Below are 24,600 nucleotides of genomic sequence, written 5' to 3'. Positions count from 1 at the left end.
CTGTTAAATGTAAAATAAACTGTTCATTCAAGCCATGTTCTAACAAATAAATTACGATTTTTATATACTAAAATACTTATGTTATTGCTTCATTGAGTTTCAGTCAATTAATATCAAATTTCATCAAGCCTTATTCTAAAAATTATGTACCAAATTATGTACCATGGGCCAAGTCAGGGTGTAGGTACATAATAAAGAGTCATTCTAAAGGGTGTGAATATTGTCAATTGAAGGAAAAAACCCAAACATTTAATCATTTATTGGACACTAGCTTTCCGCCCGCGGCTTCGCCCGCGTTTTCAAAGAAAAACCCGTTCCCGTAGGATTTCCGGGATAAAACCTATCCTATGTCCTTTCTCGGGTATCAAAATATCTCTATACCAAATTTCATGCAAATTGGTTCAGTAGTTAAGGCGTGATTGAGTAACAGACAGAGTTACTTTCGCATTTATAATATTAGTATGGATTTCACACTGGCATCACGCTCACAGATACGCCATGGCATCCGGCTACAAAGCAAACCTTCCGAAGTTTCTGTCGAACTTTCCAGAAGTTGTTCTTAGTTGAATTATTGTTGCTATATGAGACGGTTTGGAATGCGACTGCGATTTAATGCTTTTAACACGTTTAAGAAAATATAATTATAGAAAGAAGATTACTGGATTAAGGAATATGGGAAATACGTTTTTCTAAGGTCAATTTGTGTTGAACGACGCTCTTGAACATTTTTGAGTGAGTCCGTCACAAATGAGATATTTCTAACACCCTACGCGTTCTTACCCAAATTCGTATATATATCTACCTATACGTTCCATCACGATGCGCGCAAAGGAATGTAGACTGGAGTCCACTAAGGACTAGAAGCTCGTTAGAAGGTTATTCTCTGATAGAGTTGTGTACTTGATTCATCAAGAAGTGAGAATAACAATCTAAATTCATGTCCAATTGTTGAATTTAAATTTAATTGATTGACTAGGTATTAAAGGGAACTTTTACATTTATCACACAAATGAAGTAATAATAAATTATTTTACCTTTCATTTTTTTACTCGCATGTACTTAGACGGATTTTCGTATCGACTGTTTAAAATAAAAAATAAAAAAACGGATTTTTGTATTGACTGTTAATTTTTTTAATTTTAAACAGTCAATCCAAACATCCGTTTGGAAACCTCGAACAAAAGGTAACGCAAAGCAAACATCCCTGTTTTGACTGCCTTGTTTTGTTTTAAGTACATTTCCGTGGGCATACAAATATTCAAGTTATTATTAGGGACCCGGGATAAAATTGCGCGACCTACTCAATTACTCACAGCCTTAGCCGGGGCAAAAGGGAATTTTATTTACTTAAATTTTCCATTTTCAAACGGTGATGTAATTTGCGAAAAACCTTGTGAAGGAAAAAATGTTTCCGTAAGTTTGTTAGTGAATGAAAATGTTGCCTGCGGTTCAATATAATTCGTTTTTTTTTAAACTTTAAATAATATGTGATATTTTATCTGAAAATATTTTGATAAATTTATTCTTCAATAATCATTTACATATATCCTTACGTGATAGTTACACCCCTCATAACTCAAGAATGGCTAAACGGAATTTAATGATTTTTGGATGTTTGTATTGCCTTACCAGCGACATCAGAGATGGTAGCATTAGGAGCGCACTTCACGAAGTCAGGGAAGAAATTCACCATCATCAAGCCGCCGTTTTCTTTCTGTGAACAAGTAATTGCAAAATTAATTTGATAGATTAGGCAGAGACAATACATAATTAATTAACAACTTGCTAAGTTGTTTTTCTCACAATTAATAAGTACATAATATCAAAAAGTATTAGCGTTTAAGTAAAAGAATCGAGGCTTTTCGAGTAACTTTTTAAAAGATATCAGGAAGAATCTCCCATGTGTTCATAGATTATTAAATTATTAGATATAAATTAATACGTAGCCCACTACCAAACTATTTCCAACCAGAACACCCATAAAACCTTTAATCCTCCCAAATCGAATTACAATGCCCTCTAATGTAATCAAACGCTAACCTAATTACGTTCCAAATGAGACAGCAACCTAATCCCATATATAAACAATTATTTCGCGATAACAATATACCGACAAACCATAATGCTATCAAACAATTCAGTATTGATTTGGTCTTCCACATCCATCTCTGAGGATGACTAGTCAAATTCCAGGAATATTAAATGCAAATACCATGAATAATTCATTGGAGAGGTTAAATTGTGATGCGGTATTCAAGGTAACGAATATATGCCATTTCTGAAGTGTTATGCAGCTAAGACTAACTAGCAACGCGCCTTGGTTGCGCTAGAGTAATCCTACCGAGCCTATATTATGTCATTCGCAAAGGGCAATTTTAACTGAAGAGGCAACATTTCAAAATTCGTCCAGCAGTTTTCGAGAATATTTACTCAAACAAAAAAATCCTCTGCATAAAATGAGTGTTGATTTGATAAATATATAACAAAACAGATTGTGACTTTACAGCATTAATAAACCAATTGATGTGGTAGCGATAAAATACGTCTCTCAAGTATTTAATTTATTCATAAACTAGCGGTCCGCCCCGGCTTCGCCCGTGGTATATGTTTACGTTTTCTCTACATAAGAACCATTCTTGTACTTCAAGGAATATAATAAAAAAAGAATTATCGAAATCGGTTCAGCCGTTCTCGAGTTATGTGCTTACCAACACATTTTGCGATTCATTTTTATATATGATAGATGTGATAATTGCTGTACAATTTCCATAATCATTGTTACTCAGATAGGTATTAAAATTTTTATTATTCCCTTAAAATTGAAAACCTTCGTCATCCCGAAATTTTGTACAGGTGTTATAAAAAAATGGTGAAAAGTAAAAAAGCGGCCGTGGCGAGGTGAAAGGTTACGAAATATAGATTTTTTTCCAATATTCGCTGTAATTCTTTCCAATCGTTCAAAGTGTTCGTAGAAAATATTGGATGAAATATAAGGAATTTTTTGTTTAAGATTTTGTCCTACAGTTTTGACGATCACGATTTATTTATTAGTCAGAACCTTTAGTAATAAATAGCCTAGCATGGTTTTTCTTTATTTCCATATAATAAATACAATAGTCAATTTTGTTAATTGACTTTCAATCAAATTAACAAACAATGAACACAAAGAAAATTAATCTTACCATGACACACATTACGAAAACAGAAAGCGAAAATTTATTAATTTCCGAAAAAAGCACAATAAAATACATCTAACATTCTATTTCTCCATACATTCAGTCGATTTTTCATTCTACGCAGTTGTCGACGCTAAATCTAAAGGCCTATTCACACAGGGCGGTAATTTAAAGAACTGACGTGACAATATGGGCGCTGAAAGGCATTGCACGCTGACTGCCTTTGTTAGCATTGTGGACGCGACTTTGTGACTGTGTGGTGTGTACAGATTTGGCGATATTTCACCAACAAGTTGTGAAACTTAGCTTTATAAGGTGGAAGTGTTGAAAATTGTTTGATTTCTAGATATTTTGAAATTTGTTACTTACACTTTACACTAATATTATAAAGAAAAAATATTTTTTGGATTTTGTTTGTTTTTATTTTTGAATTGAATCGGTTCCAAAAATGAATAGATTTTAATGACATTTTCCGCAATAGAAAGCTACATAATTAGGAAGGGTAGCCGGTAGAGTAGTAGTAGTAACTATTTAAATCATACGAACTGGTTGTTCAACGAATGCAGAATGGTAGATTAAATTGAAATAATCATGCAACTGCATCTTAGTTCTATTATACCTGGATTTATATAAGTGGCTTGTTATGCCCAATGTTAGGATTTCTACACAACTCTTCAATGAATATTTGTTCAACCCAGATTCTGAACCCGAATCCATTCGATATATACTATTTATTCTACCATACTAATTACAAAATAAATCAACGAAGTAGTTAAATATTTTCGTGAAAAGCGGGAATATTGTCTATGATCGACGCTTCTATATTTTTTTTACATTTTAAATATCTGTTAGGATTTGATTTTTATACAGCTTCATGTAAAAGTTCAAATTATAATTCACCGAAGACCAAAGGGTCAACCAACTTAGTAATAAAACCAAAAAATAAGATCAACGAAACCTTACCAAAGATTGGATAATATCATCCGGAACGTTCCTCTTATGAGGGCAGAGGCTATACACCGAGGAGTGGCTGAATATCACCGGAGCTTTGGACAGCCGGATCGCTGCTCTGGTGGTGTTTTCCCCAACGTGGGAGAGGTCCACTATCATGCCCAGACGGTTCATCTCCCTCACCACTTTCTGTTGACAAATGGTAGTGTAAACTTATGGTATTGGGGTAAGATATGGCTGTGCAGAATTCGTTAGGTTGGTAAAAGGAAGGGTGGTATAGAAAGTCTTTAGGATAGAGATATAAAGAAGGTTGTTGGTGGTTGGAAAGGAATTGAAAATGAGGAAGATTTTATATAGTGCACTTATTTATGAAAATACACAAAAAAATTTAATAAATTCGCGATGCAATTTTATATTACAAGAAGCAGTCCATGAACATCAGAATATGTATTTTTAAATTTTGATGTTCAAAAAGAGCAGAAAATAAAAATTCAGATAAAATAGAATGCATGATGAAAAACTAAATAAGTTTCATGAAATAAACAAATTATCGAGTATGATATTAAATTAAAATTCAAACAAATGAAGGATTTATGAAAAACGGATTAAATAATATAATTTCATAGAATACGGTTTAATATTAAGTATATTATTACGATTACGGTTAATACAATGGTCCGGGTGTATATTGCTATTAATTGAAGTTAGTTAAACTAGCTAATAGGAATTCCGCTGCTATGTTACATGTGTTTTAGTTGCTTTAATTAAATTAATATAGAGTCCATCCAATTCAATTCAATTTATTCAAAACTAGAGGTCCACCCCGGCTTCGCCCCTGGTACATGTTTACGATTTCTCTCCATAAGAACCATCTTCGTACTTCAAGGAATACTATAAAAATGGAAATCGGTCCATCCGTTCACGCGCGATGCTGTGAAGACTTATTTTACAAGAGAATAAACAATTGTTTACCACCTGACCGCGAAACAGTTTCTTAATTATATGGGTAACTGAATCATCTATTTTTTCATCATTCACATTCATCATCTTGACCATGATCTCGCCTGATGATAAGCTGAGATGTGGCCTAATATGGAGAGCGCTTCCCTAGAATGTTATTAGAAATGTTTTATCCTACTACTATTATAAAGGCGAAAGTTTGTAAGTATGGATGTATGGATGTTTGTTACTCTTTCACGCAAATACTACTGAACCGATTACAATGAAATTTAGCACACATATATAGGGCAGCGTGGATTAACACATAGGATAGGTTTTATCCCGGAAATCCCACGGGAACGGGAACTATGCGGGTTTTTCTTTGAAAACGCGGGCGAAGCCGCGGGTGGAAAGCTAGTTTTATATAATATTATGTTCCTTTAAATAAGGTAGAAGATGGAGAGACATTTAAGTAAATGATTTTAGATATTTCGTTTTTGGTTTTGTAATCCTTGTTAAGATTGCTAAAAGAATTTCTACGTTAACTATTTTAAAGTAAATAAGGATTGTTATCAGCCGATTGTATAATTAAATTGCCTAGTTTTCTTCAAATATTATTAATATTTATTCAGAAGGTCCAGTGCTGGGTAATGGTCTTTTTAAGCTATTGCATAGCTTCTATCGCGGGCCTTGAGCGCGGGGACCGAATCGAGAAATTCCGTAACGAAAAACCTCACGCTCCCCACTTCGACGGGCGCGGAGGTGTGTCTTGAAGGCATAGCATGCAATAGCTTTACCGCGGCAGTGCCCGAGTGCCACACGTCTTTTTTTTGTAATACGTTTTATCGGCATCAAGAGCACTTCAAATGGTATTGGGATTTCCTGGAACTGCTACGACTACAAAACCTGAATAGAAATATCACTAATCCTTCTATCTGATTCTTTAAATAAGAATAATAATTGTACCTACGTTTAATGTTTGATTTGTGAGTCTATTGAATACATCATTACAGATTAAAATATGTATGGCATAGAACATAGTTTATTAATAAGGCTTTCGATTGCTTTTTTCTTTTGTTTGTCAGTTTTCTTGCGCTCACCTCATGAGCGTCTTACATGATTATGATATTATTTATATGACTTACAAGTGTATTGCAGAAACTATAAACGTATTTATTTTATTTCAATTCTTTTCTCTTTACAGTACTTAACACGTAAAAATAACAACTCGTGAATGAAAATAGAAATTTAAATAACAATGCAATCAACAATCACACATTGTTGAATTCACCTTTCGCTCATTAATCAAATAACACAAGTTGTTTAGAGGACGCTCAAATGTGAATTATTCAGAATATCACGTATCTGTGGAACTAGCAATTTCATACGAACGCCGCTAATGATGCCATTTTAGAGTTTATTGCCCCATAGAAATTTAATGCTCCATTGGTTATGATGAAAATGTTTAACGAGAATCTGCAATTGGACTAATTATGGAGGTGGACTATTAAGTGCAGGATTTAGCCCAGAAACAAAATATGCGCTAAGTAATAAACATAGCACCAGAAAAGCCATATTTAATTGTCCTTGATTGCTTGTCCGAAAAGGCACATTTTAAAAGCAAAATTGGCACGCGAAACGTAACGTACATGTCGTAATAAAAACCAATTTAACTTCATAACACATGACATATTCGTTTTAAAAGTTTGAAACAGTGCTTAAAAGCGAAACATTCCGCATAAGCTACGGGCGTGCTCTGGGCCTTTTAATTTTAAAGCCATTTATTGTATGCCAATTTTTACAGGCGACCTACCTTCAAATATGCGTACTTTAACATTTATTAAAAACCGCTACATACAAATTTTTATTTTTAAATTTAACTTATATTTGGATAAATATACTTAACCAATTTAAAGTAATTTACCGCAAACCGTAGCCAACTTCGATGTAAAATGTCAAGACTAAAAGTACATAATCTCAAAAACTAAGCAGTTAATAAACGCAGCAGTGACTTTGACCAACTTTAAAACTCTAATTACGGCAGCAATCATCGGCTTCTTAAGACTGCATTTCAGACTTGTGGAAAAAATAACGAGTGAGAAAAAATTCCTCGCAAAAATCTAGACTTGGCACAAATTCTTGGCACTCGCTGAGCTTTTAATGATACGTGAAAATAATGTATGGCGGTATTTTGAAACGGAAAATTATGCGAGTAATAATAACAATATTTTTCATCCGGATTACTTTAATTAGGCTCTAAAAGCGTAATTATAGAGAGGTATCTTGCGGTGGGTATAAAAACTTGGGCCGAGGTCAAAGGAAGTATCATCTAGCCTTTTTATATTCCTTAGCTTGATTAAGTCGTTATGAAGGTAAATGGAATGGCAGATAATCTCGTTCTTGGGCACGGAATTCCAATTGTCTCTATTTGGCTGTTCGTCACTATAAGCATTGCGTTCTCGGGTTTATTTTTATTAAACTTTTCATCTAGTCCTCTTTATTTCTGTCCCATGTTTTCCTTTGTAGCTTTATCTCTTCTATTCTTTATTAAATTCTGGTCGTCTTGACCGGCTTTATATTATTATTTACTGAAATAAATAATCTATAAATATAATTTATAACAAGTCTCCGATTTGAATAATATTGTTTATCTATATAGGCCCAGGGTTGCTGGGCAAAACTGGCGACAACGAGCAAATGACCGGGCTCAATGGCGTGCCATGACTGAGGCCTATGTCCAGCAGTGGACAAACATGGGCTGTTAATGATGATGAGGATGATGATGATGTTTATCTATATAATCATACAAATTTAAAATAAAAAATTTCGATCAGTGAAACAGATGTTTGCATAATGCATCTGCCCCCTTACCCCACTTGGGGACTCGGGACTTCATTTATGTATGTACTAATTCAGCTGAAAATCTATTTCTGTGCTAATTTTTTTAGGTTTATATAAGTAGGAAGAGTAGTCTTTGGTAAAAGACAAACTTTTTGCCTTACAAAGTATTGTATTTATTAAGATTTAGATTTCTATGGAGGAGACACACAAGCTATTGCCGAATACCATGTTCAAAACAGCACTCTTATTTTTGTTTATTACTTCACAGCGTTATGAGAGACAGGTTTTAATGAAAGTTTGAATTTCAGTATTTCTTTGAAGCTCCGAATTTTCTTGTGTGTCATATTTATGTTCGTCTCTTTGAACTGAAATTTATTTTCAAGGTTTAGAAATATGTAGGTATTATGTTTAGTTATTTATTTGCTTGCTATCTTTGAAGTAAATAATTATTAATTACTATAAAATATAATTTAACGTACAACTATATTACTACTAAAACAGTTCTTAATATGTAAGCATTCTTGTATATTTTTCACAAAAACCTTTATAAACACAATCAAAAGCAGTTTACGTTTTGCGATCTTTTATAAAAAATGTAATATTGTTTTCTTTACATAGATATCCAATTCAAAGAAAGAACGTGACCTTTTCTTTTCTCTGTAGGTACATTTATCTATACAGGAAGATCCAGGATACAGGAGATTTTAAATAATGTAGTGGGACAGTCACAAAGTTTGCATCCAGTTCAAAGAAATAATTATTAAAATATTTTTCTAAAGACTAGAAAACATTTGATCACCGGGCGGGATTTGAATTTGCGTCTTTCGCCTTGCCTTGCCGACGCCTATCAGCCACCCGTGATCCCACATGGGCAATCGAATCTCTTCTAATCTACTAATTTTTATAACGTCGACGACGACGAAATATCATTGTTATTATTATACTAAAAAATCTGTGTATCATTTATGTGGGTTATGTTTAGGATTTTAATTGTAACAACTCAACACGCAATGCTTCCTAATTTCCTCTAACTAAATCCAATCAAATATGCTATCTAGATCCTAGGGTTTACAGAACTGAGATGCACTTGACAGATACAATGGCAATACTGGGCAAACGGATGCGATCTTAGAGCTGTAAGATATGTTGATTAGCATTCACTGTTTTAATTAATATAGTATTGTGTTTATTTATCACGCTTTTATAAGCTTCATCTGTGTTTGTATGTAACCAACTTCTTTAGACTCGATTTTAACGCGCTGTAATCGGACAGATTTAACAAATGTGTAATAATTTTTAATGAATTTTGTTTTACGTTTAAATATGATTATTTTTCCGACCCAAATATCGACCAATAAAATTGCACCATTCGACGTCACGTGGTACAACCTACATGGTATTATACTGATAATTTTTTGAAAATTTTCTCTGGTTGTTGACGTCAAACTGACAGGTTCAATTCAATTGTGAAATTATTGGCCGACATTTGGGACGGAAAAATAATCTCCCGAATACCACACGAGCTTCAAAATTATCTGGCATTTCCCTCAAGGTTCCCTGCAAACAAATAAAGTCGTCAAGTTTTTCAGGAAAAATCACTCGCGCTTCGCGCTCGTGATTTTTTAACCTTGACTAAAAACTTGACTCCTTCATTTGTTTGCAACGAACCTATCGAAAAATACCCGATAATTTTGAAGCTCTTGTGGTATTATAAGTGAACATTGATGTTTAACAGAAGCGAATCTTTATGAAAATGAGACCTTATAATTGAATGTGGTTGCGTTAATAAATTTCTGAGAAATATCCAATTAACTTTGTAATAAAAGGTTAACGTTTTGGTAGATAATATTATGGTACCAATAAAAATGATTCGTATAATTATTAAATAAATGATAGTCAGAAATTTGTCATGCTGGGGCCACACTAACGGGAAATGCCATTAATTAACGCGATAATGGACGTTAACTTTAGGTGTAGCCAGTATTATTTAACAACGGTATTAACATTGCCGTTTGGCGAGGCGATAGCTTTATCGCGAGAATTAACGCAATGAAGCGGTCACACTACGTCCATCTTGCTAGAATTTTAGTAAAATTAACGCCGTTTTTATCGCCAACAATCGGCATTCACATTGACCGTTCAAGTGTAGCCACGCCTTAAAAATTATCGGAATAATTATCGCGATAAAGGGCATTAGACGTTAGACGTTAGTGTGGCCCCAGCATCAAAAATTGTCAAATAGTTTGAGGTCCAGTACAAGCTCAAAATAGACTTATTTTTTTTTATGGGACATTGTATAAATAGGGAAACATTCTAGAACAACTTTATGCTTGTAATAGACCATTAAGGTTAAAAAATTCGCATAGAAAAATATGCCAATTGTCAAAGTATTACAAGTATTAACACATTTTAGACTTCTGTGAGAAATAGTATGTAAATTTAGTATTTTAATATAAAAAAAAAAAATCTTACCTCACCAAACTCCGTTAGGCCATTGGCGGCGGGTGGTTCATTTGACGAATCGGCCCTATGGAAAGAGACAACACCATAATATAGAAAAGTTGAAAACAAGTTAGAGAGAGACAAATATATTAATAATATCCTCGATAATGATTGGCTCCGATCAATATTACCATGTGTTTTTCAACTTTCCTATCGCAAGCAAAATAGCAGAAAACTCGTTAATTTAAATTCATTCGCTTTCGCATGTTGTTTATTTTTAATACATTTGCCTCAGCAATAATGAATGTTTTGCCTTTATTCGGATATATTATGGTTTTGTTGTTTATGGATGTGCAAATATTATTAGCTTTATTACGATTTATCTGTTTTTCTCTGATGAAAGGGATAACAGTCATAAGGAAAAGAATGGCCAAATGATAATAACTTATAAAAAAAACGGATTATTACTATATTGTATTCTGTAGAAAAAGTTTGGAGTTAGATGCAAACTGTATTAGTATAAGTGCCTTAAAGGTTAAAAATAATTTTGACAATAATAATAGGTATTTGAATATTAAGAGATTCAATAAGGTATGCAAAATAAAAATATAGATCGGTAGAAGCATAGTTTAGGATTATTGAAAATACATTTATGTCCATGATAAAGGAATTAATTCTAGGCGGGATGTGGGTACAAAGGTCCGACAGCACACCAAAACGTATGGATCCAACTATAGAAGTACCCTTTGAGGGTATTTTGTATTTCATAGCACCAATTTCGCTTATTTGGAGGTTAGAATATATTACCGTATCGAAATACTAAGTGTGGGTAGAATAGTCTGCAAAATATTGTTGAAAAATGTAGAAATTACCATACCGAAAGTCTCTTTGGTTAAAACGAAAACACAAAATTATAATAATTTTTCACTTTACTTTGTAATTCAATTTTATTATTGAAAAATGTTTTTCAATTTGAAGCATTTCTCCCGTAATTCGATTTTTATTACGTTTGATTGAATTCTTGATGAAAGCAAATTATAATTTTATTAAATCGTATTTGAGGTTATGAACAAATGTGATACGAGTATAGAGATTTTGAGTAATATTGAATAATATATCGTTTATTGTAAAAATAAATTGAGGGGAATATTTACTATATCTGTTTATTTTATTTTTACTTTAGACAATAATTAGTAGAATAAATTGATCTACAAACCAAATAATTACATTGTTTTTGATTTCTCTTGATTTTGAAAACAATTTAGTCCCCGAATATATGATTTAATTTACAGGCGTCTACAGCTCCTCTATCGTATGCGGAGGGAATTACAAAAGCGAAGTTCGAATACTCAAACAATAGATTCAATGGTTTTATTAAACAAACCCACGGCTGCTAAATGATGCAATTTTGAAGCTATGGCCGTTGGAATAGATAATTGGGTAAAGTTGAACGCTAAGGTTTTATGTACTTTATTGGTTTGGATTTGTGATGGACTTTTAATGTGATCTGGGAATAGACAATACTTACAGGTTTTTGTAAATGTTTTTGTAAATGTAAAAACATGTAAAAAAATGTAAATATGTAATGTAAATAGATATATGATTATTTTAATATCATTGCTTCACGTTATAGTTTTGCGATAGAAATTAGTAAAAGTTCTTAGTATTAATGGAACTATGATTATCTCTAGACTTCTAAAGGATTGAGAAACTACTCACTTATATTATTATTGTCAAAATGATATTACTGTTTTATATAACACACAAAACTTTCATCAACAATTACTTCAAGATTTTCATTTAGTTAAAATTTTACATAAAATAAAACAAAAAAAAAATGAATGATGAAAAGATTTTTTGACAAAATATAGAATTAAAATTTTCCCCTATATTTTTAGCATAATATAGTGTACTTACCATGGCGTATTACAGGTGTGAGTGAGAGTCATGTACCGCACGCCAAGCTGGTAGTAGCTACGAAGGACCCCCAGGGAGTTGGCGATAGAGTGTCCCCCCTCTATACCGATGAGTGATGCGATCTTACGTGGCCGTGCGCTGTGCGCTTCCAGGATGTCTGTTGAAATAATGATTTTGTAATGATAATAGTAAATTTAATTTAACTATGAACTAGAAATTTCAAAGTGATAATTATTTTAAACATGTGAAAGTGATTGCTAATTTATTTGTTCTGTTTGCTTGTTTGCTCTACCTCATTATGCATATTACATTGTTATTAATAAATGTATTAGAGTTCAATGGTGCATGCAATGGCGATAAAGTAAAATAGCGTCATTTGTTTATTTTTTTATCTCACATCGCCAACATGAATATTTAGATGTATAGAGATACTACTTAACAAAATTTATTTCTAGCATCAAGTATAATCGCTACTTTTTTGTCAGTTACGACCTTTTATTTTGTACTGTTTATTTATTTCAATTGAGTTAACAAACAAAATTCAACTTAAGTTTGTAATTATACAGTTACTATGAAAATAAGATTTGTAACAACTACGACATTGGGGCTTTCAAGAAAAGAGCTTATTTGTCCATAAAAGGTCGGCAAAGCACCTGCAACACTTCTAGTGTTACAAGCATAAGTTTCTGTGATCTGTGGTTACAAGTGTAGGTATATGCGCGGTGGCGATAAAAAAAAACAGCGACGAAATGAACACAATTTATTTTACATAAATTAAAGGAACATTCAATTGAAATATAGCTTTATACGTTCTTTTGAATTCTCTGATGTGTTCAAATTTCAAAGTATAAGTAAATGTTAAAATCTCCCGAGCATTGGAGAAGGAAAATCATTATTTTTACTTCCCCAGTGTATATTAATTTATCACGTTTGTCACATTGTAGCTAAATTGTAACGTCATCATTTTTAACGTATTTACTTTAAGTGCAGGTCCACACTGCGAGCCTAGCGCGGTTGCGACGGCGGGCGCGAAATATCAAACGTATGAAACGCGCCTTTGCGTCCACATTGAAATGACTATGGCGGAAGCCTAGTGCGACGGTAATGAGCGAGCCAGCGCGCGTAGTTTTCAAACTCTCCTATCCGCGCGTTCTGGCCACACTACGGGCCTAGTCAGCAAGCGACCCAATGCGCGGACGGCGGGGGTATCAAACCAGTTCGGTCTTGTCGCTCGACTTCTTATATTATATCCTTTATTGTTTTTCGTAAAATAGCGGTAAATACTTAATTGTTGAAGTGAAACTTCTTTATTTATAAGTGCGATTCAATCTAAAACACTTACATACACCACAGTAATTTTGTAGGGTATAATCTCAATTCTTCATATAAGATTCACCCGTTATTCCTCTGTTTTATTTATTTCGTGTACAACTTCTATAATGATCTCATCTCAAAATCGGACTGTCCAGTAAAAATAGCAAATCGTCCAAAGTTTGCAACACCCGAAAAACGTCGAACCGCTACTTGAGTTCGCGCGTCGGTGTGGCCACCGCGAGCGCCCGCTCGTCGCGCCCGCCTAGGCCGCCGCCACCGCGCATTCAGTGTGGACGCACACTAACAGGGCGCGATGAATGTCTTTTGATTGTTTTGTGTTTCTTCTTCAAAAGACAGAATTATTAATAAAGTAGGTATGTAATAAATAATAAATGTTTGCAACGTTTTGAGAGTCATGTTTTATATACATATAACATTCTTAATGTTCTATGCTTTTTTCTTCACCTTTCATTTGCTTTTATGAGCAGCGATTAAGAATCTAAAAGTCGTTTCATCTTAACGCAGGTATAATTGCTGTAACCAACCCATTGTTTAAAAATTTAAAAATCTCTATTTTCCAAGTAACTACAATTTGCCATAAAAAATCTTTTTCCCAGGTGACTAACGCCCAACTTATTTGGCCCGGCTTGAATGAAAAACCTAATTATTTTCAAAAACAAAAGAAGCAGGTTGGCGTAGCGCTAACACGGCCCATTGTACAGAAAAATCGCAATGAAAATTATAATTGTGTGCCCGCAAACAATTAAGGCATAGAAAAGGAAAGTGTAGCCCAAATAGAATATTATTTTTGCCTTGCTATTTATTGCGGGAAGAATAATAGTGTTTATTCTGTGTTATTAGTTTTCTATTTAGTCAGTTTCTTTCCATTGTTTAAGAAATTTACTTGAAATAAGTTCAATTTAAAGTGGAAAACGTGAACATATGAATAGAAATTTTATTTCATATTACGTAAACTCAAACTCAAACTCAAACATTTATTTATTCAATTAGACTTCTTCTAGAAGCACTTTTGAAACGTCATTAGGTACATATTTTTAACATTTACCACCGATTCGGAAAGCAGTATCTACGGAGAAGAATCGGCAAGAAACTCCATAGTTGCTCTTTTTAATCATATCAGTTTTACAATTTTACAAATTACATATGTAACATCATAATAATTATATTAACATAATATGCCAAAGAACTGTCCTGTGGTTTTTACGCGACAACCCTCCATGGGTTTTTATCGTCCATATATTCCTTAATACTGTAATAAATTAAAGCCAGCTTAAGCTGAAGAATTTGATTGTTTGCTTGAACGCGTTACTCTCAGGAACCATGAGTTGGATTTGCGCGCTAGTACCTAAATTATATTATCCTGATAACTCGTGAAAAGTGGAACTGTATCTGCCTATGTTCCTCCTTCCACTTAAATTGTTCTAAATTGTAAACTAAATACTGGAAAAGCACTTCACATTGAGTTAAGTATGATCATTATTTGTTTATTGGTCATGAAATAATTTTGTTAATGTTAAGTCATGTTTACTTTAATTCGAAAATGTTTAGTATTATGTGGGAAGCAATAAAGTTTGAGTGGGTTACTATTACTTGTTTATTATACGAAATTAATATGAAAACACATAATATAATGCTATACATACATACAAACATACATAAAATAATATCTATGTTACAGGGAAACCAAAAATATTAATTGAGTGTTTAATTATTGTATAGACTCTACATATACAAAATTCTCATATCACAATGTAAACATACTTGACTGGCCGGTTGGCTTGGTTGGTAGTGGCCCTGCCTTCCAAGCCAGAGGTCGTGGGTTCGATTTCCACCCGGTGCAAATATTTGTGTGATGAACATAGATGTTTGCGCCGTGTCTGGGTGTTAATTATCTATATAAGTATTTATTTAAAATTATGTATGTATGTTTATCAGCCATCTGGTTTCCATAACACAAGCGAAAGCTTAGTATGGGATCAGATCGTGCCGTGTGTGAAAATTGTCCCAAATATTTATTTATTTATTTATACTCCTCCGAAACTGCTGGACCGATTCTCATAAAATTTTGTGTACATATCGGGTTTGAAAATCGGACAACATATATTTTTCATACCCATAAGTGACAAGAGTAAGGCAGAACAATATTTGACGGGACAGCTATTTATATTTATAACTTCTAATGTTACAAGTGTTTATGGGCGGTGATGACCACTTAACATCAGGTGGCCCACCGCCTACCTGCCTCTTAGCTTGCTCTATAATATATATATATATTATAATTATAAGAAACTAGCGGTTCGCCCCGGCTTCGCCCGTGGTACATATGAAAAATAGATGTTGGCCGATTCTCAGACTTACCCGATATGCACAGAAAATTTCATGAGAATCGGTCCACCCGTTTCGGAGGAGTATGCAGACTAACATTGTGACACGAGAATTTTATATATAAGATAATCTCACCAGTTACAGAAGTAGCCATTTGGAAGTGCTGCGGGTACTTTTCAACCAATCGTTTGATGACATCTATTTGCTCCAAAGTGAGCTGGACAGCGTCCTTGTTCTGGGCACTGCAGGGCACGAATGCTGACCAGAACTGGAACAAAAATGATGCATTAGTCAAAGTGAAATCCTGGGTCCCGTTAAAGAGCCAGATGGTAGTTTCAGGATCCGTAGAAACGCGGAAATTCAACACCTTGTGACCGAGCCCAAATCATTGGCCAGACAAAGGCGCAACGCCTCCGATGGCTCGGTCACGTTTTAAGAATGGGGGATGATTGGGCCGTGAAAAAGGCATATCTGGGAATTGCAACTGGCCGACGCCCTGTGGGCAGTCCCAGATATCGATGGAGCGACGCAACAGTAGCCGATCTACGCAAGCTGGAGGCCGTCAATTGGCAAGAAACTGCGCGCGATCGAGGAAAGCGTGAACTCGTGTCGGAAGCCAAGACTCTGTTTGGGTCGCATAGCTAGTTAAGTAGTAGATATAGCGTTAGATCAGCCTGTAGCTGCATCTGCTGAAGGAATATTCACTTGTTTAAATTTTTCAAGTGAAACTTCTATAGAAGCATTGAGAGTAAAATTTCAAGGTCGCGTCATGGCAATACCGTCACGTCATGGATTAAAGCGGATTTCGGTATTTTTGAATCTTGCCAAAGAAATTTCACTTCAGACATGTGTGCTCGGCACATACGCTCTTTTTTTTAAGTAAACATGACTTGAGAATGCAATTTATGCATCACCTTAAAACAATAAAAACGTCACATTATCAAATGGAAAATCTAGTGGGCTATTATTATCAAAATGTCTAACAATATAAGCGTAGTTCTTGATACAGGTTCTAAGAATACCAAAGCGGGGTTTGCGGGAGAATCATTTCCAAGATGTATTTTTCCAACTACTGTTGCAAGGTAAGAAATAATAATATAAACTTTTAGAATAATGACACGCATGAGGAAAGATTTCTATTTTTGTATGTTTTGTATCAACAGAAAATTAATTTATAGATTTTAAAATTACCATTACCAAGCTTATAACGATTAACATTGTCTGTATTTTTTATCTCGGTTCATCCAGGACAAGCTAGTGAATTATGTTCTACTACTTATAGAAAATTCTTCAGACCTAATCTAATCTGATACAATTATTAAGACTTCAAAACAACACAACACTTGAACTTAAAACGACATTGTACTCAAACTCAAACATTTATTTATTCAATTAGACTTCTTCTAGAAGCACTTTTGAAACGTCATTACATATTTTTAACATTTACCACCGATTCGGAAAGCAGTATCTACGGAGAAGAACCGGCAAGAAACTCCATAGTTGCTCTTTTTAATCATGTCAGTTTTACAATTTAATTTTACAAATTACATATGTAACATCATAATCATATAATCATACTAGCGGTCCGCCCGGGCTTCGCCCGTGGTACATGTTTACGTTTTCTCTACATAAGAACCATCCTCGTACTTCAAGGAATATATCTAATAAAAAAAGAATTATCGAAATCGGTTCAGCCGTTCTCGAGTTATGCGCTTACCAACACATTTTGCGATTCATTTTTATGTATAAAGATTATCGTAATATGCCAAAGAACTGTCCTGTGGTTTTTACGCGACAACCCTCCATGGGTTTTTATCGTCCATATATTCCTTAATACTGTAATAGGCTCTCTGAACTAGTACATTTTTTTATATAAGTTTTAAATTTAGAACTACTAAACTCTTTACTGTCCCTACTACCGTGGAGGTACATAAAATATATAGGACATATATATACATATAGTCTGTATTTTAAATGTGATTCGTGCTTCGGCTCCGATTGAGCCACGCTTGAAAGTGAAGGGTCTCAACCATCAGAAAATCGGCGCTTAGGTTGTTGCATGCAATTTTATTTGTTTTTTTATGTGTATTTCTTTAAACCTACACTGTTATTATTGATAGAGTGCAACGGATTAATACAAAATATTAATGTAAACATAATTTTACTGATACATTTAATGTCTTGATATGAGTATTTTTTGGACATAAAAAAATTAAACATTTATATTTTAAAATGAAACCACATAAATTGAAGCTGTAATACGGTCACTACCCGACCAACACGGTATTTATTATATGTATTTAATTTGTTCTATAAATATTTTTTTTAAATTCAGGACGCGATACGAAGCCCTTTCCCACAGTCCAGAGATATACTTTGGCAAAGAAGCAGTTCAGAAAAGGGGAATTTCAAAGCTGACCTGGCCAGTTCACCGTGGCATGATCGAGGATTGGGACGAAATGGAGAAACTCTGGCATCATCTTTTCTACCGAGAATTGCACGTCGCACCCGAAATATCACCAACCCTTCTTGCTGTGCATCCTTTGACCCAGAAAAGGGATAAGTGAGTGCCTTTTCGCATGAATGTAATTCCCTTTTACGAAGTCCGAGTGAATTATTTATACACCATTTGGAAAGATTAATTGAAGGTCTTTACTTTTTAATGGTGGTGTCTTGAAACAATAGTCGTGCAAACCCTTAGTTATATGCTATTTATTTCAGCTATTGTACCACACATAATTAGACAAAAGAGTAAATGAAAATTTTTAATATTAATCTTCTACCCTTTTGTGCATACATTGGTTATTTGTGTTATCATTTTTGTAACCACGCGTTATAATTTTTTTGTTTATATAAATATTTTTTTGTTTGTTTATAATTTTTTTAAACGGTGAATAGAAATAGAAAGCCCGACCGACCACATAAAAATATCATGTACCTAACATAACATTATTATTTGTTACAACTGAGTTAAAAGGATATTGAATAAAATACGTAACTACCTATTCATTTGAGGAATTTAAAATTTCAAAATCTGAGCCATACAGCACACTACACAATATCTAAAAGCTTATTTATAGTTCATTTTGCTGCGCTCATATAAAAGTTAAGGAGTACAAACGTAGCACAATAGAAATTCTAATATCAAACTCATATTTGAGTAAAATGGAATGTATAGCTCTCCATTGCTCGCGTAATACGAGCCTGCATAATATGAAGGAGTTGGGGGCGCATTGTATCGTTATTAACAAATAGCTCCCGTCTCTCGCTTTCATTGAATAATGAAGAATCTGGGCTCCGTCTGTTTCTATTAATCTCAGTCCTACCTCCACATGAATGCTTTTACATCGACTTGCAGACGGCAATAATTCCCTCTTCAAATGCATTTCGGCGCTCCGTAATTTTATAAATTAATTTGTATATTTTGCGTTCTACAAATAGAAATGTCAGAGAAACTCGTTAATTTTAATTATTCAAAGGAGCATTTATTGAAAAACGAGGAATACCATTTCTCGGTAGTAAGTATCTCGCAGTTGTGCTTCAAAAATATATGGATGCTATAATGTTTAGTTCGTTTGAATCAAATTAAAATAAAATCCTTTAATTAAAGAATCCATGTATAAAAAGTTACTAGGCTTATGAAATATTAACCAATTATCTGTATTTTTACTTGATCTTCTTATATATTAGATATATAATTGCAAGTATATCAGAATATACTTGCAATTAGCTCATTATAACCATACCATTTTTAGGGAACGAATCGCCGAGATCCTATTCGAATCTTTCATCGTCAAGGACTTATACTTGGCGTCTTCACCAGCGCTAGTAGTGCATGCTAGTGGAAGAACAACAGGGGTGGTGTATGAAAACGGATATTCCTGCAGTTACACGATCCCAGTGTTCGAAGGATTCCCGCTTAAACATGCAACAGTTAGCTCGGAAATAAATGGGAAACTACTGACAGAGAGACTTCAACACTTGCTAAAGGGAGTTGGGTATTGCTTCACAACACCTCATGAATTTGATTTATTGGATCAAATGAAGGTAGTTTAATGTTTGAGTTTGTTTGTTTTGTGTGGAGTAGTAGACTTCCATTTATGTTTTGCTTACTTTGCGTGATTATACTGTGTGAAGAATTGTTGAATTATAAACATTTGTTTCGGGTGAAAGTATATTCAAAGTTTGTTTGAATTAGTGTGGGAAATAAATCCATCGTTGAAAGTTATTGTTTGTAATATGAAGTGTTTTATGTTGATAAATAGACAGACTTTTATTATTATTTGATTTATTAGCGTTCAGTAATAGCTGTACAATATAAAAATAATAAAGTTATATACCGATTAATTAATATTGTGTCATTACGATGAAACACGACTGAAGCGTCGGGGTATTCCTGTAAATAAGTTAGTCATTCATTTGTATTGCTACTTCTTATACAGATAACATTGTATAAATTCAATAACCTTATGTAAAACTCCTATAAATTAGATAAATAAACACAGCCCACAATAGTTGATAGTAAGAAACATCTGACAATGTTTCGCTCAAGCATTACTTGATTGTTCACTCGTGCTTTTATTTACTTCCTTAAAGCTAAAATTATATGAAATGTTTCAGGAAAACCTATGTTTCACACCAAACGACTATGAGGCTGAAGTTACTGAATTCGCGTTTTCAAAGGAGAAAGTTCAGTATGAACTTCCGGACGGCCAACACGTGATCATTGGTGATGAAAGATTTCGATGTCCCGAAGTGTTGTTTCAACCGAGTCTCCATGGTCTAAAATGCCCAAATATTGTGGAAGATTTACGTTTAAGTATTTCACGATCAGACTTGGATTATAAGGCGTTATTCTATAATAATATAATCCTCTCTGGTGGTAGTAGTCTGATAAAAGGGTTGCCGGATAGACTGTTTTTGGAATTGAGGAAGCGGGCGACGGATTCTTGCGAATTAAATGCTAAGATTGATGCAATGCCTTCAAGGAATATAGCTGCGTGGGTCGGAGGGTCTATATTGGCATCGTTATCGTCATACAAGGACTTCTGGATGTCCAGGGAGGAGTATGAAGACGCTGGACCCGATCGCGTTCATTATAAATTCTTCTAAGCTATGACAAGAGTGGATGTTACAAAAATATATTTCTTATTGTACTAATATCTTCTTTACATTTATCTAAAGTAATATAAAGATTTCGTATCTAATGAGCTTCCTAAAAAGACATATATAATATATTTAATTGTGTAAAATACATGCAGCTCCTACATGAGATATAATTGTGAAGCCATCATTGCATTGAAATATAACACCATAAGGCAAATAGTTTAGCAAAAGTATTAAAGCAGATCTGACTTTTAAATAAATACCATCTGCAAATTTCTCACCAGCTGCATTGCTATAAAAGCAACACTGCCGCTTTTATGCCTCCTATATAAATATATATAGCCTATTTACATTCACCGCTTAGCGTATACGAGATATGTAGCGATAGTAATGTGATGTTTTTAAATCCTCAACAATTAAACGATGTTTACAAACACTACGCGTATAAAAATCTCGTGCTGTTAGTTCCGTTTTTTCACGAACTTTGTTGTTTTAAGCCGTTGTTTTAATTTGGCCTATTTTGTTAAGAGGCTTTGAGAGGCGTGTTTATTTGCTTTATAAGTTTAAAGTAAATAAGAACATCATCGTTATTTTTCATTTCAGAACTGTGAAAATTACATTCTGTTTTCACGGTATGCATACCTTGGAATATAATATCTCAAAATCACTAAACCGATTGCTGATGTTTAAAAAATTCAGAAATCATAATAATCTTAATACTATTATAAAGGCGAAAGTTTGTATGGATGTATGGATGTATGGATGTATGGATGTATGGATGTTTGTTACTCTTTCACGTAAAAACTACTGAACCGATTACAATGAAATTTAGCACACATATAGAGGGTAACTTGGATTAACACATAGGATAGGTTTTATCCCGGAAATCCCACGGGAACGGGAACTATGCGGGTTTTCCTTTGAAAACGCGGGCGAAGCCGCGGGCGGAAATCTAGTATTAACTAAATGCTGAATAATTATTATGAAACATGTATTTTAAAACTGTTAAAGATCCACTGTGCTCACTGTGCTCATACAAGGAATTATAGTAAGCCTCGAATAAATAAATCTTAAATAAAAAGCCATAAACATGACTGTGTCAAAACATAAGCTTGTCAAATTAGCATAATCAAACAAAACATCATTGCGTAATACAGGATAACTCTTCACGAATCCCAAAAGCCTGTAACATGGCATTCGAAAAGCCGGTCGTCGTGTTGGACCATGGAAGCTATATAATGAAGGCCGGATTTGCATGCGATAACCACCCTGTATCCATGTTTAGAACGCTCGTAGGCCGCCCTAATTATTTAAAAGGTACTTACGGACGGGAATATTACGATGTCTTTATTGGAGACGAGGCGGAGGCTAGAATCGACGATTTAGAACTATGCAGTCCAGTTGTTAACGGCCAGATTGTACATTGGGATAATATGGAGAGGATCTGGCATCATGTGTTTTATAGGGAATTGAAAGCGGCCCCTGAAGATAGATCTGTGATGATGGCGTGTGATAACTGTTCTACTATGGAAGAAAAGTATGGAGTTTGTTTACCGATTATTGTAGACGTAGTATAAAAACTAGATATGAAAGAAAAAAAGTGCCACGTCGCAATGTGCGGAGAGGCACATTTTATATCTCTTTCATTGGTCGATTTTATTTAATATGCACGTGTTTCTTATCGTATTAAAGTGAGTTCTTGTACCTATCTAACAATCCGTGAATATTAAGTATATCTAGAAAGTAATGGTTTTCATTCATTAAATTATTCTAATCTAGTTTATACAGAGAACAGTCTTGGATAAAGTAATAAATTTAAAGAAGATCTCATTTTCAAAGCCTTGTAAGGTAATATCTTATTCTACAAAGTCGTTGGATTCAATTGTTCAATAGCAGACAAGGAGTTAATTATACGTTTCAACTAGTAACAAACTCAGGGTTTAAAAAGCGCTTAAAGAGAATAAAAAAATAAGTCTTAAACGTATAAAATAAATGAAGGCGAAATTGCCAATTATCATTAATCCATTATGCATCGATAATGGATTAATGTGTATAATACTGATAATCAACATATCAAATTTACACCAGCCATCATTTCAGGATAAAATGCTGCGAGATATTTTTCGAAGTATTAAATTCGCCGGGCCTGTGCATCCAACCACAAAGCGTTCTGGCCATGTACGGGTCTGGTTTCACAACCGGCATATGCGTAGACATCGGTTATGATACTACGGATGTAAACCCCGTGTTTGAGGGAGGCATGATCAAGTATGCACATATTCAGACCGGTTTGGCAGGCGCTCAAATATCGAATTATATAAAACACAGCTTGGTCGAACGCAACCTAGCTCACGGAATCAAAACTCCCAAGGATATAGACGATATTCTTAGAAACCAATTGTACATAACCCCTGACTGTGCCATGCCAAGAAACAATTACAAGAGGTCGGTCAACACGGCTTGCGGCGTGGCAATCGATCTGACTAATGAAGCGTTCATGGCAGGGGAGATGTTTTTCCAACCGGATTTCGTGATGGGTGAAAAGACAAATTACATCCCTTTGCATGACGCTGTGTTGACGGCTTCATTGAAGTGCGATTCGGAGCTACGTCCCGAATTGTATGACGCGATTGTGCCTTGCGGAGGCTTTGCGATGGTGCCAGGTATGAATGAGAGGTTACAAATCGAGCTGGAAAATCTGACACATCGGCCAGTGACAATTTCGTCATCAACAGAGGCATATGCTGTAGTGTGGCTCGGTGGAGCGACATTCGCGGGATTGCCAGACGCAAAAAAACTCTGGGTGACGAGAAAACAATACGAGGAACACGGCGTTAAAATAATAAAAAATAAATTCATGTAACTGTTGATTTATTTAACAAAGTTGTATGTAAATTGGACGTGCGCTCCTCAAATTAGCGAAATGAATGCTCAATTTGGTTCCTGACATTTCACACGAGTGCCTTTCAGTTTAGCCGCGGAGTTAGTCACAAAGTTTTTAAACGTGAGATGAGCGTTAAAATTATGTTAGCGCCGGGATGAAAGGGCAATTAAAATTTCTTTCAGATACCTTTTAAACATCGACGTACGTTAAGTAAAGTCGTTTGAAAGCTTTTACTCATTTTTATCACGGTTAAGTATAGAGTTTATGATGATGCTTTATAGTAGTTTATTACAAATTATATTTAGATAATTTTTTTAATCATGTTTCTAGAGTGTGAAAGAAATATATAATAGTTGAGGTGTAAAAGGAATATACTGAATTTTCTTCATGCTACGCACATCACTCATATATTAGCTAACTATTATACTACCGCATAAGATATACGATACTATAAATTACCAATTGGTAATCAATAGATAAACAAGCGAATTTATAACTGTAACCCAATAAGCACAATCACAGACAACAAACGTATTCAACCTTTGCCATTTAGCCATTTATAACAGAAATTAACATGGAAATTTGAACAGGTATTGCATCGAATATCACACAATGACAAACTAGGTATGCACGTCCTATATAATTGATTTAATACACAAACACGAAAGCTCAGAGGCAGTTCAC

The 24,600-nt window shown here is 34.2% G+C and overlaps 3 protein-coding genes across 3 annotated transcripts in view; 2 read left to right on the top strand and 1 right to left on the bottom strand.

Moving 5' to 3' along the window:
• Window positions 1-24,600, bottom strand: part of LOC149491482 (dipeptidase 1-like) — a 107,781-nt gene that overhangs the window by 6,870 nt on the left and 76,311 nt on the right. The window contains exons 5-9 of the mRNA XM_089697922.1: window positions 16,062-16,194; window positions 12,267-12,423; window positions 10,380-10,434; window positions 4,140-4,316; window positions 1,630-1,714 (exon numbers count right to left, since the gene is read on the bottom strand). Of these exons, the coding sequence (XP_089554048.1) occupies window positions 1,630-1,714; window positions 4,140-4,316; window positions 10,380-10,434; window positions 12,267-12,423; window positions 16,062-16,194 (607 nt within the window). The remainder of the gene's footprint in view (window positions 1-1,629; window positions 1,715-4,139; window positions 4,317-10,379; window positions 10,435-12,266; window positions 12,424-16,061; window positions 16,195-24,600) is intronic.
• Window positions 16,899-21,038, top strand: LOC149491484 (uncharacterized). The gene is made up of 4 exons (XM_089699764.1): window positions 16,899-17,008; window positions 18,262-18,489; window positions 19,682-19,973; window positions 20,547-21,038. The coding sequence occupies exons 1-4, from the start codon at window positions 16,902-16,904 to the stop codon at window positions 21,036-21,038; spliced, it is 1,119 nt and encodes a 372-aa protein (XP_089555890.1). The 5' UTR covers window positions 16,899-16,901.
• LOC149491483 (uncharacterized) lies at window positions 22,223-23,895 on the top strand. The gene is made up of 2 exons (XM_089699755.1): window positions 22,223-22,569; window positions 23,133-23,895. The coding sequence occupies exons 1-2, from the start codon at window positions 22,223-22,225 to the stop codon at window positions 23,893-23,895; spliced, it is 1,110 nt and encodes a 369-aa protein (XP_089555881.1).

This window comes from Colias philodice, chromosome 1 (genome assembly GCF_061535455.1).
Source record: "Colias philodice isolate Cphi_HAF_F1 chromosome 1, ilColPhil1 Martin Lab GWU primary, whole genome shotgun sequence".
NCBI lineage: Eukaryota > Metazoa > Arthropoda > Insecta > Lepidoptera > Pieridae > Colias > Colias philodice.
Note: the sequence above shows the minus strand (reverse complement) of the source record. Positions and strands in the feature narration are given on the sequence as shown.

Excerpts from the sequence above, each read along its gene's own strand:
- LOC149491484 (XM_089699764.1), top strand. The coding sequence starts at position 16,902 with ATGTCTAACAATATAAGCGTAGTTCTTGATACAGGTTCTAAGAATACC. Across the intron at positions 17,009-18,261 it reads TTTCCAACTACTGTTGCAAG|GACGCGATACGAAGCCCTTT; the intron begins GTAAGAAATAAT and ends TTTTAAATTCAG. Across the intron at positions 19,974-20,546 it reads ATTTATTGGATCAAATGAAG|GAAAACCTATGTTTCACACC; the intron begins GTAGTTTAATGT and ends GAAATGTTTCAG.
- LOC149491483 (XM_089699755.1), top strand. The coding sequence starts at position 22,223 with ATGGCATTCGAAAAGCCGGTCGTCGTGTTGGACCATGGAAGCTATATA. Across the intron at positions 22,570-23,132 it reads TGTTCTACTATGGAAGAAAA|GATAAAATGCTGCGAGATAT; the intron begins GTATGGAGTTTG and ends CCATCATTTCAG.